This window comes from Rhinatrema bivittatum, chromosome 5 (genome assembly GCF_901001135.1).
Source record: "Rhinatrema bivittatum chromosome 5, aRhiBiv1.1, whole genome shotgun sequence".
In the NCBI taxonomy this organism is placed as follows: domain Eukaryota; kingdom Metazoa; phylum Chordata; class Amphibia; order Gymnophiona; family Rhinatrematidae; genus Rhinatrema; species Rhinatrema bivittatum.
Genome location: NC_042619.1, coordinates 267,945,706 through 267,963,261, shown reverse-complemented (window position 1 = coordinate 267,963,261; position 17,556 = coordinate 267,945,706). Strand labels below are relative to the sequence as shown.

The window sequence follows — 17,556 nt, the reverse complement described above, 5'->3', positions numbered from 1 at the left end:
TTCTGGAATTAAACCCCGGCTTTTTCTTGGCCCACCATCCTATGCATTTACCCCTAATGGCTGTTTTAAAGCTATCCCATACCATCTGGGGACTGATATCGTTATTATTAAACTACATTCTCTACAGATCCACAAATCCCTTCATCTGTTTATTTATTCAATGTACATTTCGCCTTTCAAACACATCAAAGCAGATTCCATTCAGGTTACTGTAGGTATTTGCCTGTCCCCAGAGAGCAATGGAGGGTGAAGTGACTTGCCCAAAGTCACAAGGCTTCCCTGGTTCACAGCCCACTGCTCTGACCACTGTGCTACTCCTGATGCTCCTCCTTCAGTAAACTATCATTCACCCTCCCAAACCATCTCCAAATGTCTTGCTGTCTATAAGGACAGTCAGTTCAAATGGGAGCATGGTCAGACCATCTCATATTTCTAGAGTAAGCATGCGCTACTCAAGAAAGAAAAGATTTTCCAACTAGAGAAAAAAAATCAATTCACCTATAAAACTTGTGAGGTTTAGGAGAAAAAAACCCAAAACATAGTCACAGGCTGTTATATATAATACCCTCCAACCAGCCACTAAGCCCAAAGCAGAAATCAAATATTTCAGCTTCTCACAGGGCATTTTGGAAGACAAACCTAACACTGTATATTTATCTATGAGGAGTGAAATTATCAAATTGAAGTGGCCCCCTATTATCACCTGGCCTTCCAACCAGTTACTCAGCACATTTAACAACAAGGCATAGAAAATCCCCGCATCACAAACCCACAACCATTCCCATTCCCCCAAACCAGGACCTGTAAAACATGCTCCAAAACAGACCTAACTCCCATGGAGGAATGAAACCACCCGCCAAAATCTGTCATACCACGTATAAACAGATACAGCCTTTTATACATAAAGAAAAAAGGGAACACAGCTATTTGGGTCCATGTTATCCAAATTTATTTTTATTTATTTATTTAAAAGTTTTTTATATACCGCACGTGTCCGTCTTGACGGTTTACAAGTTTACATACATAATAAAACAAATTTAAGTATATAACATAAACATAATTCACATACATAAAAATAAAATAAAATAATTCTTTCATAGCAAGTGGAACCATTCCATTTTAGAAATAGAATATAGAACCATCACAACTGCATAAAATGAAGGAAAGGAAAAGGGAAAATTTTGGTTTACTTGAGGCCAATTAAGGTCAAGTTTCATAAAGCATTACGAAGTCAGTGCACATACAAATGCAAGTATTATCTTCCCAGCACCAGTGCTGCTTCTAGCCTTCTCCCATCCTCACGCAAGCAACATACTGGACCAGCAGAACTGAACACAATCATGATCTGCAGGCTTATCTGAAGGATCAACTCGCCAACATCAACTGTGGTCTTTTCCCCTTTTTATTCATGCACTGCCATCTAGTAAGATCTGGGCAGGGCAAAGCATTATCCTGACTCAGATGACTGGAACGATAAATCAGCCATTTGTGCAACAGCAGCCTCAGCAACTGTTTTCACATGAGCTAACCGCTGTGAGCCTTTTCTGTATGTGACTCTGGGGGCGGTAGAGCTTCGGACTGTGCCTTCCTTTTTGCCGAAAGCGGTTTCGGAGTTTTATTAAAATTTCAAAATATGGACAGATTAAATTTAATTTATATATATATATATATATATATATATATATATATATACACCTGTGCTGCTTACTCTTGATCAAAAAATCGTAAATAATAGACACCAACTAAAAAAAATCCCAACTACAAGTACACGATGCTGAGTTCTGTGTTGGCAATCACTACCCAGGAAAAGGACCTTGGAGTCCTTGTGGACAACACATTTGAAATCCTTGGCCCTGTGCACAGTAGAGGTTAAGAAAGCAAATAGAATGTTAGGAATGATCCGAAAAGGAATGGAGAATAAATTGGAAGATACATGCCTCTGTGTCAAGTCATGGTGCAATCGCACCATGAATCTTGTGTTCAGTTCTAGTTGCCCCTTCTCAAGAAAAGCAAAGCAGACCTAGAAAAGGCACAGAGGAGGGTGACAAAAATGGTAAAGGGAAAGGAATATCTCTCCTACGATGAGAGGCTACGCAGGTTAAGCCTCTTCCGCTTGGAAAAGAGACGGCTGTGAGGGCTCATGGTAGACGTTTATAAACGCATGAGTGGGGTAGAATGGGTAAATAAAGGATGGTTATTTTCTTTTTCAAATAACACTAAACCAAGGGGACCCGCTAAGAAACTAACAACCAGCTGCTTCAAATGAAATTGGAGAAAGATGGGTGGGCCCCCTGCCCAGTGTGGCTGCATGGGTGTCGCTAATGGGCATTTCGTGTCCTTTCTGCCAGCCTCCAGGGGCAGGAGGGGATACAGGCATGGTGGGCAGCAGGAGCACTGGCAGCCCCAATGCATTATGGCACTGGGCACATCCCAGTGTGGCCGGCACGGAGGTTGTGCGACCTCTTCCTCAGTACCACGCCATCCAGGACCGCAGGAAGGATAATGTCATCATGCTACGATGCTGGCGCCGGGCCATCTGATTGACCGCAGGAGGAACGCAGTGATGTGGTTGGGAGAGGGGAGAAACAGGGCTGGTGGGAGATTTAAAGTCCTGCTGGCTCCTGCCATTCCCTCTTTCCTCCTGCAGCTCTCTCCTTCCTCCCGGCTCTGGGGCTTTTCCTCTCCCCCATCCACCCCTCCTTAACCTGGGTAGACAGGTGTGATATGTATTGTATTGTTATCCCTGTTACTTTGAAAACGTATGTTATCCCTGTCGTGCCGGGTTGAGTGACTGAGACCAATAATAGAGAGGGGAAGAAAGGGCAGCATCAGGTAGTAGAGAAGGTGCCAAAGAATAGAAAGGGGGCTAGGGCCATCTCATCGATAAAGACCAGTGATGATATTAGGCCTGGGGACTGGGCCTTGATGACAAACGCCAATAGGAATGCAGACCGTGTGAGGAGTGCTCGTAGGCCTGCAGTGTGGCAGTTTACCAATGTGGCCCCTCAGAGGTGATACCATTGTCAATGACCATGAGTGAAGTGTGACCTTGGGCGATCCGCTGGAGCAGTCGCAAAGATGCAGTTCTGGAGGCAGCTTTCTAGAGGAATGTAGGGTAGACGAAACAGATCTGTACCCAATTAGATTTCCATGTTAGGCTGTGGCCATTTACATCCAAACCCTGTTTGTAGCGTGATGATTGTTGCTTATTTATGGAGGGGAGGGTCCAGGGGGTGACTCGGTTGCTCCAGTTATATTTTTTCAGTCAGTGCATTATCAAGCTCTGGAATTTGTAGCCAGAGGACATGATCAAAGTAACTACCATAGCAGGGTTTAAAAGAGATTTAGACAAGTTCCTGGAAGAAAAATCCATGATGCATTATTAGCCAAGTAGGCTAAAGAAAGCTATTGCTCTCCCTGGGATCGAGTACTAGGATTTAGATCAACTTTATGGGATCTTCCAGGTACTTGTGACCTTTTAGCCATTGTCAGAGAGAGGATGCTGGACCCAATTGAACTTGGTTTGACCTAGCATGGCAATTCTTACATTCTTGTATTAATCTCTGTGCACAAACATCAAAATTGAAGAAAATTAAAAATAATACATTTCAAAACAAACCCTTTATTAAACTCAGACACAGCCTTGTTTCAGCATTGAAATGTCTATTTTATGGAAAAGAATTAAGAAAAATCAAAATTCAATACAAAAAAAATATTATTAGAACATCTAACAATCACAGCTTAGACATTCGTGACTAAAAACATAAAGCCATCCAAAAAAAATACTACTTAAAATAAATCTATATAGAATTGTTCTAGAACTGCAAAGCGTCTTCTTCCTGGTTGTTAAATTTATTTACATGCATGATAAATGTACCCTAATTTGGACAGATTAAGGGGGCTAATTACTCATTCTTACACTAGACAAAATAATCTGAATTAGCTCAATACAACATCTCCTTTCCTGGGTTTTTCTTTGAATTTGCTTGAAATAGTAGATAACAGCAGATAGAGACGAATTGACCCACCTAGTTAAGTTTCACCAAACCGTCGGTATTTCAACATTTTTCATATTTTCAGTCAGTGGTTTATACTAACTGCTGCCTTGGCTGTGAGCTGGCGTCAGCTTTCCCTTTGGGAATTCTGAGTGGCCTTCTATCTCATCGTCTATTTAACCTCGCCAGATTAAACTATTATTGGATGCCGTAAACCTTTCATAACTGCTAATCCATGTGTGCGCCCCCTGAGCCGGTTATTTGCCATCCTCGCGGCAGATTTAGGGCCTAGCTGTTGAACTTCAGTATATAGGAAAACTTGAGTTACCTCCTGACCTCGACTGTCGCCTTCCAACAGCGCCAGAGATCCTAAAGAAGGAAAATCTTTGTCTTGCAGCAGTTAAGGAGGAGGTTCCCGTTCCAGCATTAATTTGCTACCCAGAATCCATCGTGCAGGCCGCTGAGCCCACTGCCGCCAAGCCAAAGAAGAAGAAGATGGCAAAGGGGGAAACATCTGGTGAGAGAAGTTTATAACTATTGTAAGGAATGCAGTGCATGGAGGATTTGTTACAATTATGTTAGTGCCCAGAACTCTGCATGCTTTTAAGATTTGTTAAAAAGAAATGCCGCTTTGCTCAGGGTAGGTCTTGCTTAGCTTTGCTGTCATGAGTCTCTGAAAGGAAAAGTTGGTCCCTGGATTTAAAGACCACCATTGTAATAGTGCACAACCCACAGAGTAGGAAGTACTGATACTAAGCAATCCTAAAGCCCCACATAGTTAGCCTTGGTTTTGGCATGGTTCATTCTGGCATCAGTTAAAACGGGACATGTGGACATTTCTGCCTAGCCACTGGAAGAGTTTAGTGGTCACTGGTTCCTAAGCTAAGGCCAGTCCTTCACAGTACAGAGCATTTTAACTAGTTGATTCTGTGTAACCCGATGCAAAGCAAGTAAGCAATTCAGGAAAAGTTAGGACAAGTACAGGGGTCTCTGAGGGAAGTGGTAAGGATTGTAGAGCTCCGCCGTTGTGTGGCTGGGCCGTATGGTCTTTATCTGCTGTCATGTTTCTAGGCTGAAATAGGTTGTTGATTGTAAAACTGAATTTTCCTTAAAGGTGCTCAAAAACACACGACGTTGCTAGCTCAAGAACCAGTGAACAGTCATTCGAGGAAAAGTGCTGTGAAAAACCCTGCTGGTGCTTCTTCCCTGAAAAGGCAAAGTAAGTCCTACAGCGGGCATCATTTATATGATTCTCTGTGCTGAAGCTTTTCCTGTTTACCCGCACGTAGTGGAGCACAGCTGGAAAGCCATTCCTCCTCCAGCAGCCCCTTTGAAAAGGAAGCTTGCAGAGCTGGCAGCTGTGCCGTGCAGAGCAGCGCAGGAGATCTGTCAGGCCCGGCCCAGCACGGAAGCAAGGAATTTGGGCCTCCTTGGGAACGGCTGCTAGCAGTGTCCCTTGCGTAACCTCCCCCCATCCCATCAGGCCAGGAAAGATTCAGCCAGAAAAGTAGGCAAGTCCCTGCTCAATGTTTTGGTCAGCAGAGGAATCTTCCTCTGACCAGTGTGACAGTCCATGCAGATTCACAGGAAGGAGGGAGAAAAAAAAGGAAAAAGTTTAAAGCACAACTTTTTTTTTTTGTTCTTGTTTTCTTTGTTACTGGAAATCCAACTGACCTGACATTGTAGCACCATCAAGCATGTTACTAAAATGTTTATCCTAGTAATTTGAGCTGGGTTTACTCTTATCTTAGCCTTCATCACACAGATGGATGAGTCGCAGGTATCTTTAACCTTCCAGGAATGGCTAGCAAGTGTCACAGAGCGCATCCACCAAACCATGCATTACCAGTTTGATGGTAAGTATGAGTTTTAGAAACATTTAAGTACCAGACTGCCATCATGATTCTGTTTAGCAAAAAAATGTCAACCTGTGTTCTCTTGTATGACAGCATTAAGAAATTGTAGACATAACCGTGTCCTTCTGGTGGTTTGGCCTTCTAGAGCAGTGGTTCTCAACCTTTTTCCTATTGGGACGCACCTGGCAGATAATGCTTGCAGGCGTGACACATTGAACACTTCAATATCACGGGACTCAATGAAAACATAAACTCTGCATCCACAGGAACCCATACCTGCTCCCCACCTGCCAAACAATGGATGCAGAGCAGAACGAGGATATTTCAAATGCAACTCGCTATATAAAAAAGATATTCTGATTCTGGTGCTATCTCAGTAACAGAAACACAAACTCCCTTACTACCAGGCACATTGTAAAATACAAAACCTGAAAAATAGAAACAAACCTTCCATACCAGTGCAATACTAATTCCAAGAACTCAAACAGCAATAGCCCTTCCTATGAAAAGGCAGCAGTGCAGCACCAATGCATGTCCTATTGAGAATGAGAAAATATAACAGAGAAGATTGATACAAATCCCTACCTACTAGTAAAATTCCTCACCTTAGTCACACATACAGATCCCACCTTCACCAAATACAGAGTAAGAGACCACAAGTTACAAATGTGGAGACAGAAACTGGAATGGAAACCTCAAAAAGCCACTCTGCATGCAGTGCAAAACTGGAGAGCTAGAAACAGAAATACATATCCTCCTACACTAAGCAAAGTACAAAGATAGAAGAAATGCACATTCCCAAAACTGACAGATTATGGCTCTTGCACCCTGTCACTCCCCTTCCATGCCTCCATCATCCTTCACTTTTCCCTTTGACTCCCTTTCAATCATCCGCTCACACTCATATCCCTGCTCAGCAGCCACCACACTCCCGCTCCGTTCCACCCTCCACGGGGTGGAGAGATCAGCAGCAACATCACTCCCACACTCAGCAGGGGAAGATAACATTTGTGTTCCCTGTACGTACCCGGATCAGTCCAGGACAGCTGGGTTTTGCCTCCCCTCCAGCAGATGGAGACAGAAAAAGACTTTGCGGACTCTGTCCTATACCCCTGAGGTGCCACCTAGTGTCTGTCAGTATTGTTCTGTCTCCAGCAGATGGTGGAGGTGCAAAGCCTAGTGTCTGGTGTTTTAAATTTCTCTGATTTTGGTTTGGTTAGCACAGGTATTTTTCAGAGGAAGGTTTAGGTTACTGTCCCTTTATCTTTAAATTAGTTTAAAAAAAAAAAAGTTCACAGAGATTGTAGCATTTAGTCTCCCAGGGGGTCGGCAGGTCCTGGTGGGGCCATCCCCCCTGGTATTTGAGGCTGGAGAGCAGAGGGTTGGTGACCCTGAAACTGCCGCGGCTGACGGCGATACCGGGGGTCCCGGCTCACTCACCCTCAGTGGGACCCATCCCGACCAGGTATAAAATTTAAAAGTTGTATTTTCTTGTTTTGGGTGTTCCGGCCTAGTGTTTGCTCCGTTTTTGCTGCTTTTTCGCCGTTTTTCATCACTTTCCCAGCCTGTTTTTTGACCGGGAAATCGCCTCAGTCGCCGTGGTTCTTTTTTCAGGTACCGATTAAATCAAGGCCAGGGATATGTCTTGTGGCGTGACCTGCAAGGCCCATCGCAGAGAAATCAGCACAAGGCTGACAGGGACAGCACCAGGCCACGTTGGGAGCTTGAGAGGCCCGATCGGAGGAGGCAAGGCTCGGATCCCTTCCTGCTTAGTGCAGGGTCGGAGGCTCTGCTGCAAACCATGAGGGATCAGGAGCGAGCAGTGCTGGCGGCTCTAGGAGAGGAGCCCTCTCCCCCACCACTTTCCCCGAGGCCGGTTGCCCCTGGTGGGGGCACAGTTCCGGATGAGCAGTAGGATTCCTCGGAGGAGGAGCAGGACAAAGATTCGGATGGGTCTTCTTCCTTGTTCTCCGAATTTGTCAGACTGCTGCAAAGGTTCTTCAAGTCCCGCAAAGCAGAGAAGAGATCACGTGCTAAGTTGCCTCGGGCACCCTCGTCGACATCGGGCGCGGGGAGAGGGTCCTCTTCACGCAAACGCTCCAGGTCATCCGGTGGCAGAGATGATACCAAAGCAAAGCGCTCTCTCCGGTCTCGGTCCCATCCGGCGGAGACTTCTCAGACGGACACATTAGATGAGGATCAGTCTCCTCCACCAGCTCCAGGTGACGGACAGGATCCGGATCTTCATCCTCAGCCGGCCAAACTGGATGGGGTCCCGGTGGTGGAGGGCGATGATCCAAAGGTGGTGCGACTGTTCCATAGGGACGAATTGGGACCGTGATACCAGTCATTCTGGATGAGCTCGGTATTGAAGTTCCGCCTGAGGATTCCAGATTTGGAGCTATGGATACGGTCATGGTGGGCCTCCGGGGTCCGGCTCGATCCTTTCTTTTTCATATGTCGGTCACGGATCTTTTGTTTGAGTGGGACACTCCAGACCTTGGCTTGAAGGTGGGTCGAGCTATGGACAAATTGTATCCGCTTCCGGAGGAAACTTTGGATCTGCTCAGAGTTCCTAAGGTGGATGCTGTGATTTCCGCGGTCACGAAAAAGATCACCATTCCCATCACGGGGGCCACTGCGTTGAAAGACTTGCAGGACCGCAAGCTGGAGCTGCAGCTGAAGAAAACTTCTGAGGTTTCGGCCCTCGGGGTCCGGGCAGCTATGTGTAGCAGTTTTGTGCAGAGGGCTGGTCTCCGCTGGGTTCAGGATTGGCAGGTGGAAGCTTCCCTCTCGAACGCGGTAGCGCTGCGTGCTAGCCGTCTGGAGGTGGCGGTGGCGTATAGCAAGGATGCCCTGTATGATCTTCTGCAGTTTCCGCCCGCAGGCTCCTCTGGCTCCGAAACCGGTCGGCTGATGGGTGCTCCAAAGTGCAGCTGAGTTCTTTACCATTTAAAGGGAAGCTCCTCTGTGGGCAACAGCTGGAGGACTTGATAAAGTCTCTGGGAGAGAACAAAGTCCACAGGTTGCTGGAGGATAGGCTTTGATCCAAAGGTTCCTTTCCTCAGCGGGCGAGATTTCGGAGAAATCGTCATTTCCGCTTTTCAAGATCCACCGGGTCATCATTTCGCCAGGGCACTGGCCATCAGGCTTCTTGGAACCAGTCCTTTCGGGGTCGCTGACATGCCAGAGACAGTGCTCCGCAGTCCCATGGGGGCTCCAAGACCGCGCAACAAAGTGAGGCCGGTCCACCCTTCCGTGCCAAGAATTGGGGGAAGGTTATCACTTTTCCGGGAGGAGTGGACCAAATTGACCTCCGACCAATGGGTCCTAAGCATCACAGAACACGGCTCTGCCTTAGATTTTGCCCGGCCGGTCAAGGAGCATTACATAGTGTCCCCTTGCACGTACCACCTAAAGTGAAGGGCGGTGTGAGACACTCTACAGTGCCTGCAGGATCTGGGTACCATAGTTCCAGTGCCCGAAGGGCAGCTAAGGCGTGGGCGCTACTCCATCTACTTTGTGGTACCAAAGAAGGAGGGTACCCATCCTCGATTTGAAGCGGGTGAATTGCACCTTGAAGGTACCCCGTTTTCAGATGGAAACTCTTCGCTCTGTCATAGCATCGGTGCACAAGGGAGAGTTTTTGGCGTCGCTGGACCTAATGGAAGCATATCTGTACATCCTGATACGCTCGGACCATCAGAAATGTCTGTGGTTTGCGATCCTCGGGTACCTTTTCCAATTTTACGCTCTTCCATTCGAGGCTCGCAACAGCGCTCCGGGTTTTCACCAAGGTGATGGTTGTGGTTGCGGCTGCCTTGCAACGGGAAGGGATACTGGTGCATCCCTATCTGGACGATTGGCTAATTCAAGCAAAATCAGAAAGCCTATGCAGAACCGCAGGTGCTCTGGATGTTGGACTCGTTGGGATGGGTGGTCAACCCCGAGAAGAGTCATCTGATTCCCTCCCAGACTTTGGAGATTCTGGGGGCTCACTTCGACATGGCCTTGAGAAAGGTTTTTCTGATGGAAGAGAGGATTTCCAAGCTTGTGTCATAGGTGGAGTCCTTGCGCTCTCTACCTCGACCCAGGGTCTAGGATTACTTGCAGGTCCTGGGCTCAATGGCTTCAACGATCGATCTGGTACCTTGGGCCTTTGCACGTATGCGTCCTCTTCAATCAGCCTTGCTCTCCTGATGGAATCCCCTCTCGCAGCGTTTCCATCTTGTCCTGCCCCTGACGGACGGGGGCACGTTCCAGTCTTCTGTGGTGGCTTTCGTAGCACAATTTGCGCCAGGGGGTGGATTTGGAGATTCCCTGTTGGGTCGTGGTGACCACCAACGCCAGTCTCTCCCGGTGGGGAGCAGTTTGTCGGGATACGGCAGTCCAAGACCAATGGACCAGGACGGAGGCCTCCTTGTCCATCAATTGCTTGGAGACCAAGGCTGTGCGGTTAGCGCTCCAGGCCCTCCTTCCGCTGGTGGAGGGCAGGTCGGTGAGGGTGCTCTCCGATAATGTGACAACGGTGGCCTACATCAATCGTCAGGGTGGAACCAGGAGCCATCCAGTGGCGACAGAGGCTTGGCTCTTGATACACTGGGCGGAGCAACATCTTTACCAGATAGCTGCCTCTCACATAGCCAGAGTGGACAATGTCCAGGCAGATTTCCTCAGCCGGCACCAGTTGGATCCGGGGAGTGGGAACTATCCGATGCCTTTCATCTTCTGTGCGCATGGTGGTTCAGACCGACCATGGACCTGATGGCGATGTACGACAATACCAAAGCTCCCCGGTTCTTCAGCAGGTGGAGGGAACTGGGGGTAGACGCGTTGGTCCTACCCTGGCCAAAGGACATTCTGTTGTATGTCTTCCCACCGTGGCCATTGGTCGGAAAGGTTCTACGCCGCATCGAGGGGCACGCAGGTAGAGTGATTCTGGTGGCTCCGGAGTGGCCGAGGCACCTGTGGTTTGTGAACCTCTTGAATCTGGTGGTAGACTGTCCTCCTGAGGTTTTGTCTGTTTCTGACTCTATTGCGTCAGGGCCCCGTTTATTTCGCAGAGGCAGATCACTTTTGTCTAGCAGCATGGCTTATGAAAGGCGTAGGTTGAGAAGTAAGGGTTACTCGAATGTGGTGGTGACCACGCTCTTATGTTCCTGTAAAACGTCTACCTCTATGGCATTAGAGTTTGGGGAGTGTTTGAGTCCTGGTGCATAGACCACCACGTACAGCCGTCCAGGGCGTCAATTCCAGAGGTCCTGGATGTCTTACAGGCAGACTTAGCCAAAGAATTGGCCTTCAGTTCTCTGCGGGTGCAGGTGGCAGCCCTTGGGTGTTTTTTAGGAAAGGTGCAAGGGGTTGCTTTAGCCTCTCATCTGGAAGTGGCACATTTTTTAAGAGGAGCTAAGCATCTACATCCTCCTGTTAAGAGCCCTTGTACCTGATGGAAGTTGAATTTGGTGCTGTGGGCTCTTTGTAATGCCCCTTTTGAGCCTTTGAAGCGAGTGACACTGAAGGATCTGACCTTGAAGAAGACAGTTTTTCTGGTGGCTATATCATCCGAGAGGCAGGTGTCCGAACTACAGGCCTTGTCCTGCAGGGAACCTTTCTTGAGAATCTCTGACGCAGGAGATTCCTTGAGAACAGTTCCCTCCTTTCTTCCAAAGGTCGTATCCTCTTTTCATTTGAACCAGTGCGTGGAACTCCCTTCATTCGCAGGTTTAAATTCTTCCTCTGCAGAGTCTAAGGATTTGCGGAAGTTGGACGTGAAGAAAGTTGGAGGTGACCAACAGTTTCCAGCTCTAGGATCATCTTTTCGTGCAGTGGAGTGGACCCAGATAGGGGCAGAAGGCTTCCAGAGCCACCGCTGGTTGAAGGAGGCTATAGTGTCGGCTTACCTGGTTCAGGGTCACCTGATTCCGTCTGGTCTTAAGGCTCACTCTACTCGGTCACAGGTGGTTTCTTGGGCAGAAAGCAGGTGTCGCCACAGGAAATTTGCAGGGCTGCTACCTGGCAGTCTCCGCATACCTTTGCCAGACATTGACTGGATGTCCAGGCCCCAGAGCCTGGTTCTTTTGGAGCCAGTGTACTCCGAGCGGGACTCTCTCAGTCCCACCCTGATTAGGAAAGCTTTGGTACATCCCAGCTGTCCTGGACTGATCCGGGTACGTACAGGGAAAGGAAAATTGGTTCTTACCTGCTAATGTTCGTTCCTGTAGTACCACGGATCAGTCCACACGCCCACCCGGGGGGGGGGGGGGGGGGGAATGGAGAGTCCGCTCGGCCGGTAGCTGATCAATTTTTCTGCCAGTTTTTACTGAATGCCCCCCCTTTTAGGGAAAGGATTGGGCATGTTTTCATTCATTCATGAAGTTTCAGGTGTTTTCATTTCCTCTGCTCTTCAGGGGGAAGTGGTTTTCTGGTTGCCATTATGGTTTATATAATTTCTGCTTGGGTACAGTATAATACTGACAGACACTAGGTGGCTGCTCAGGGGTATAGGACAGAGTCCGCAAAGTCTTTTTCTGTCTCCATCTGCTGGAGGGGAGGCAAAACCCAGCTGTCCTGGACTGATCCATGGTACTACAGGAAAGGAAATTAGCAGGTAAGAACCAATTTTCCTTCCCATCAGGCCTAGAATAGCAGGAGCTGGCAATGTCTGGCTCTGATCTGGGTGAAGGAGGAAACAGCCTCCCACTGGGCCAGAAGGAAGTGAGAGTAGCCTCCTATCAGGCCCAATGTAAGAGACGTCAACTAACTCCCACCCGGACTAATAAGGAGGCAGCCATCCGTTGGCCCTGAGACACACTTCCCAGGACCTCGGGACACAGCAGTGTGTCCTGACACCCCTGCTGTGAACCACTGCTGTAAAGCTTGGGATTCTGTCATGGACCAGTTGCATCCTTTAGTGCCCGGAGTTCATCTGTCTGTGCATGAACTCTAACCCCCTCTGGGGGAGGCTACTTACATTTGGCTAGGAGCAGTATTTGACCTTTTTCAGATTCTGCTCTTTTTTTTTGTTCCCTAACAGTTCCCCTGCTCATATGTGGTAGCACACACAATGGAAACACGCATATGGTTTCTGACAGATGCACAATTGAGCACTGTTGTGTCCCTTGTTTTGGCCATAGATGTGGCAATTGTTATTGAGCTTGTTAAGTATTCTGCAGATAGTTATGCAGGTTGCGCATGAAAATTTGTTATTGCTCCAGAGAAGTTGAGCACAGATTCCGTAAATCATTTTGATGGAAAAGAGTCCAAGATTTCAGGAGTAATTTAGCAGCATTTCAAAGCCTCCTGTTCACCACCCTTGGAAGTGTTGCAAGGTTTGAATTTTGCACCTAAGCAAATACAAACCCAAACAACAAGCAGAATGCATTACCTTTTTGTAAGTGTAAATTGAGTTTTGGAGAACAGAGTTAGCTCCACGTTGTGTGGATCCCTGCTATGCATGAGAAAATTAAAGTGTTATGTGTCTTGGGCAGGCCTGGTGGCTCAGTGGTAGTGCTGTGCACAGCTATAAGAAAGGTCCCTGGTTTCATTCCTACATTGGGTCTTTCAGTCCTGGGTTGACTGGGGATACTGCAGAGGCAGCATTCACAGCTCCTGGGGGGAGGGGACATGGTTATTGCTTCAGGGTGAGCCCTGGTGGCCCGTATTCAATGCCTAGGATTACAGGGTTCTGTCACAGCAACAACCAGACTAGATATGTTGGGGAGGAGATTTATTAAGTGGGGGAAAAATCCACGGGTAGTTGTGCATGAAGACTCCTGGTTCTGATTGAGCTGGAGATACAAAGGAGCAGGAGGAAACTGCCAGGTTAAAAGGTTTTGTGCGTCCCTCACATTCCCTTTCAGGCTTCGTAAATGTAATCTTATTTTGTTCTCCAGGCAAGCCAGAGCCACTGGTATTCCACATTCCTCAGGCCTTTTTTGATGCCTTGCAACACAGAATCTCCATTGGAAGCACAAAGAAACGACTCCCAAATTGCACCACAGGTGTGTCATCTTTAAGCGTGGCAAGCAATGCTGGCTTGAGGCTCAGCGCAGCTGCGGGTTTAAAATGTGATGGGGCTGAATACTGCTGCAGAGTGAATTCGTCACATGCTTTTATAGGGTATTGAAAATACAAGGGCATGTTTATGGATTGTTGCGGTTTGTGCTGTTTTGGTTCTGCACTTCGCTAACAGTTCTGGATTTGGCAGCACATAGCCTGAGCAACACAATCCACCTGCACCGAGCAATAACGGAGTAAAAAAATCATTCTAGCTAGAGACATAAGCAGATATGGCCTGAACATCATAATACATAGATAATGTACAGGACCCAGGCATCTCACTTCTAGAGTGACCTTTAGAAACAGAACATGATTTATTTATTTATTTATTTATTTAATATAATTTATATACCGGAGGTTCCTGTATAATATACATATCACCCCGGTTCACAAGGAACAGTAACTTTCGCTACATTTAGCGGTTTACATAGAACAGAATAAAAAAAGAAGTTTTTTCATTGAACAAAGTAATCGAAGTAAGCAAATAGTGTATGATATTGAACCGTTAATAAACATGCAGTTAATAAGACAATAAATAAATAAATAAATGATGGCAGGTAAAGACCATATGGCCCATCCCTATCTCCTGCTCAGCTTTATAGTTAGCAGTGTAGCAATCTGTAACAGCGCCGGGTATGTAAACATAGAGAAGACACACGTATGCATCTGCTCTGCCAAGGTGTTCCACCTAGTCAAGAAATTGAAGGGAATCGATTTATAATGGTAGCTGCCTTCATTACCATTCTTTCACCAGCAGATGTCGCCCTAATTATGCATGCTCAACACACTTTATTTTCCCACATCCCCTTGAGTATATCTTAGTTACAGGGTACAAAAACCCTGCCAGACTCTGTAGCATAAAATTTACAGGGGTTGATGGCTATGGATTACATTTTTTTTCTATCTTTGATGTATTTCTTTCAGCTTTTGACCGAAAAGATGCTTTACCTCTGGGAACATTTTCCAAGTACACCTGGCACATTACAAATATCTCGCAGGTTAAACAGATCTTTGACACTCCAGAGGTAAGAAGTGTTTCTTGTCACTTGAAAAGCACATCTGGGGTGATACATCAGCACAGACAATGTGAAGGCCTACAAACAGTAATGGGGAAAAGGAAGAATACTTTTGTTACTCAGTTGCAGTTGGGTTTACAGGCTTACAGAGAGGATTTGAACCCACGGTTCGGTGCTCTTGACCCTAGACATTGCCACTAACCCTAGTGACTCAGGGCATGGGAAGAGGGCAGTTTATCATCAAGCCACGGCAGAAGCACCACCAATAAGAGTCCAACACAGCAGGGTTTGTGCTTTGGGGTAAGGCATGGGCTGATTCAGTCCCACAGGCAAAACAGAACATGAGAGGGGGCCACCTCCGTACTGAATAGTGTTCCACAGCATGACTAATGGGTTTATACCCATAGTGTAAAGAGCAATGCGACACTGCGTGTTTGCTAAAGCATGTCCACCTTTACACCAGTGTTTCCATTGTCAGTACCTTCATTTAGGTAAGGGGAGAACATGTTTATTTAAAAATGTTTCTATACTACTTCTCTGTTACCCTTAGTAGCAGCCCAAAAGGCCAAATGGCAGTAGATAAATACATAAGAGTTCTTTGCCGCTTTGTTAGTATTTAATTTTTCCCACACTCTTGCAGTAATTGTCTCCTCTCTTTGCGGGGGAAAAATGCTTTGTTCCTTGATTTGGTTCTTTCTAGCTCCCCTTGGAAGTCACACGCAGCTTCATCCAGAAAAATGACGGAACGTATGAAGTTTTTAAAAGCCCCAAAGTGGAGGTTGAGAACATAGCAGAGTCCTACTGTCGACTGGAGAAGCAGCCTGTTGCACGACCCTTGGAGCTGAAGACCTTCCTGAAAGTAGGTGAGTGATTAAAGAGCTCAGAATTCAGGAGCGCTGGGAGCCCCTTATTTATAGCAGCCACTGAACAGAGCCCCGTTCTGTCTGCTGTCTCAGAGGCCCCTGCTCCTTGCTGCTTTGATAATGCGCGCTCTCTAATCTCATGTGCTCTTGGTTTCTAGGCAGCATGTCACCTGACCAGAAGCAGCTGACCCCTTTTATGATTGAATGGATCCCAGACATTTTACCTCAGTCAAAGATTGGCGAACTAAGGCTCAAATTCGAGTATGGCCATCAAAGCAATGAACAGCCCAGCGAGTACCAAGAGCAGCATGCGTCTTTGGAAGTTCAGCACACCCTGGAACTCATGCCGCTGACCACCCTCACCTTCCCCTGAGCACGTGCAGACTCCGTGGCGTTGCTTCCACCTCTCCTTGTGCAGTTTCAGGATGCTCGTCCTACCATGTTCTTCAGTGGGCTGCTCTTGGCCAGTGGCAGTCTGATTTTATCAGCGGTTCTCTCTGTTCTGTGCCGGTGTGAACAGTCTTCGATAAATGGGACACGGGCATTGCATGGAGGCCATGCTTGCCTACTTTGTAAATAGTACACCGAGTGGCTGCTGGGCATAGCCCTCACCGGCATCCCACTGTTCAGCATCATGTGAACCAAGGCAGTACTTGAAAAGCCGCCGGACAATTGAGGCGCTGCCATTCTTGATGTAGCTTCCTGTCTGTTTTCTGGCAGCCCAGTTTGTTAAGAAAATGAAGTTACGAGCAAGTGCGAATTGGAAAACCAAGAATGTTTGCCAACACTTTGCTCTTGTAGTTTGCATTAAACATAGCCTCCCATAAGCCCTGTAGTATATACCAGGCTGACTAAAGTCACAAATTTTAAAGTTGTTTTTTTTTTTATTGCCATGGTGGCATTCTGGAGGTGACCCCACTTTGTGGGCAATGCTGTTTAGCCATATTTTACTGGCTAAACATCTGGACAGCTGGTGTATCCTAAATGCCTGGATATCAGTCTAGAAAAAAAATATCACCACACACACAATAAAATGCAAGAAAACCCCATTTCACACCCTAAGTAAGGAAACTGAGTTTTGTGCTTTAGGTTAGATCTCTGCTAATGTCCCAACTTTGCTTCTGGTAATATAACGGAAAGCACCAGTCTTCTTCCGTGCTGTGGGTAAAAACGTCTTTGACCCTGTTACTCTTACTGGCTGGAGAGGGGCGTGAGCACCGGGGATGGGATCTCCCCATTAGGATCTGCTGGGTACTTCATCCAAGGGCTCCGAATGTGGTCACCATCTGGAACTGGATGCTGAGTATGCCATTTCTTATATACCACTCTTTTACTTCATGTTCTTTGCAAGATGGGAGATAAACAGCTGAAGATTTTTTTTTAAAACATTAAATGTATTATTTCTGTACTTTCTTTGACACTTGACTTTGATGTGCTGCAAAAGATAATTCCTAGTGTCTAATTCCTCTTTTGCTGACACTCATCCTCTGAGCCAACAACATTATTTCTGCTAAATGGGAAACCTGTTGCTGAGAACAGATCTTATTAAGCACCAAAAGCAATATTCCACTACTTTTTTTTTTTTTTTAATCTGCCTCTCATCCCCTGGGATTGAGACAGTACCTTTTTTTTTTTTTTTTCCTTTGTCCCACACTTTAGTAGTAGATCCAGGTGGCTTAATGTGGGATTCATGAAGCACAAGCTGCGTGTGAGCTAGTTTTTTACCATGCGAGTCCAGGATGAACACAGCATGAATGTGCCCCATGGG

General features: G+C 46.8%; 1 protein-coding gene across 3 annotated transcripts in view; it reads left to right on the top strand.

Moving 5' to 3' along the window:
- C5H2orf42 (chromosome 5 C2orf42 homolog) overlaps nt 1-17,196 on the top strand; it is a 40,877-nt gene extending 23,681 nt beyond the window's left edge. The window contains exons 3-9 of one of the 3 annotated variants that reach the window (XM_029603992.1): nt 4,396-4,512; nt 5,110-5,214; nt 5,747-5,851; nt 13,744-13,851; nt 14,834-14,934; nt 15,626-15,788; nt 15,947-17,196. In XM_029603992.1, the coding sequence (XP_029459852.1) occupies nt 4,396-4,512; nt 5,110-5,214; nt 5,747-5,851; nt 13,744-13,851; nt 14,834-14,934; nt 15,626-15,788; nt 15,947-16,161 (914 nt within the window). In that variant the 3' untranslated portion in view covers nt 16,162-17,196. Of the gene's footprint in view, nt 1-4,392; nt 4,513-5,109; nt 5,215-5,746; nt 5,852-13,743; nt 13,852-14,833; nt 14,935-15,625; nt 15,789-15,946 lie in introns of all 3 variants that reach the window. The other 2 variants (XM_029603991.1, XM_029603993.1) reach the window with 2 other exon arrangements.
- Nucleotides 17,197-17,556: the final 360 nt, after the last annotated feature.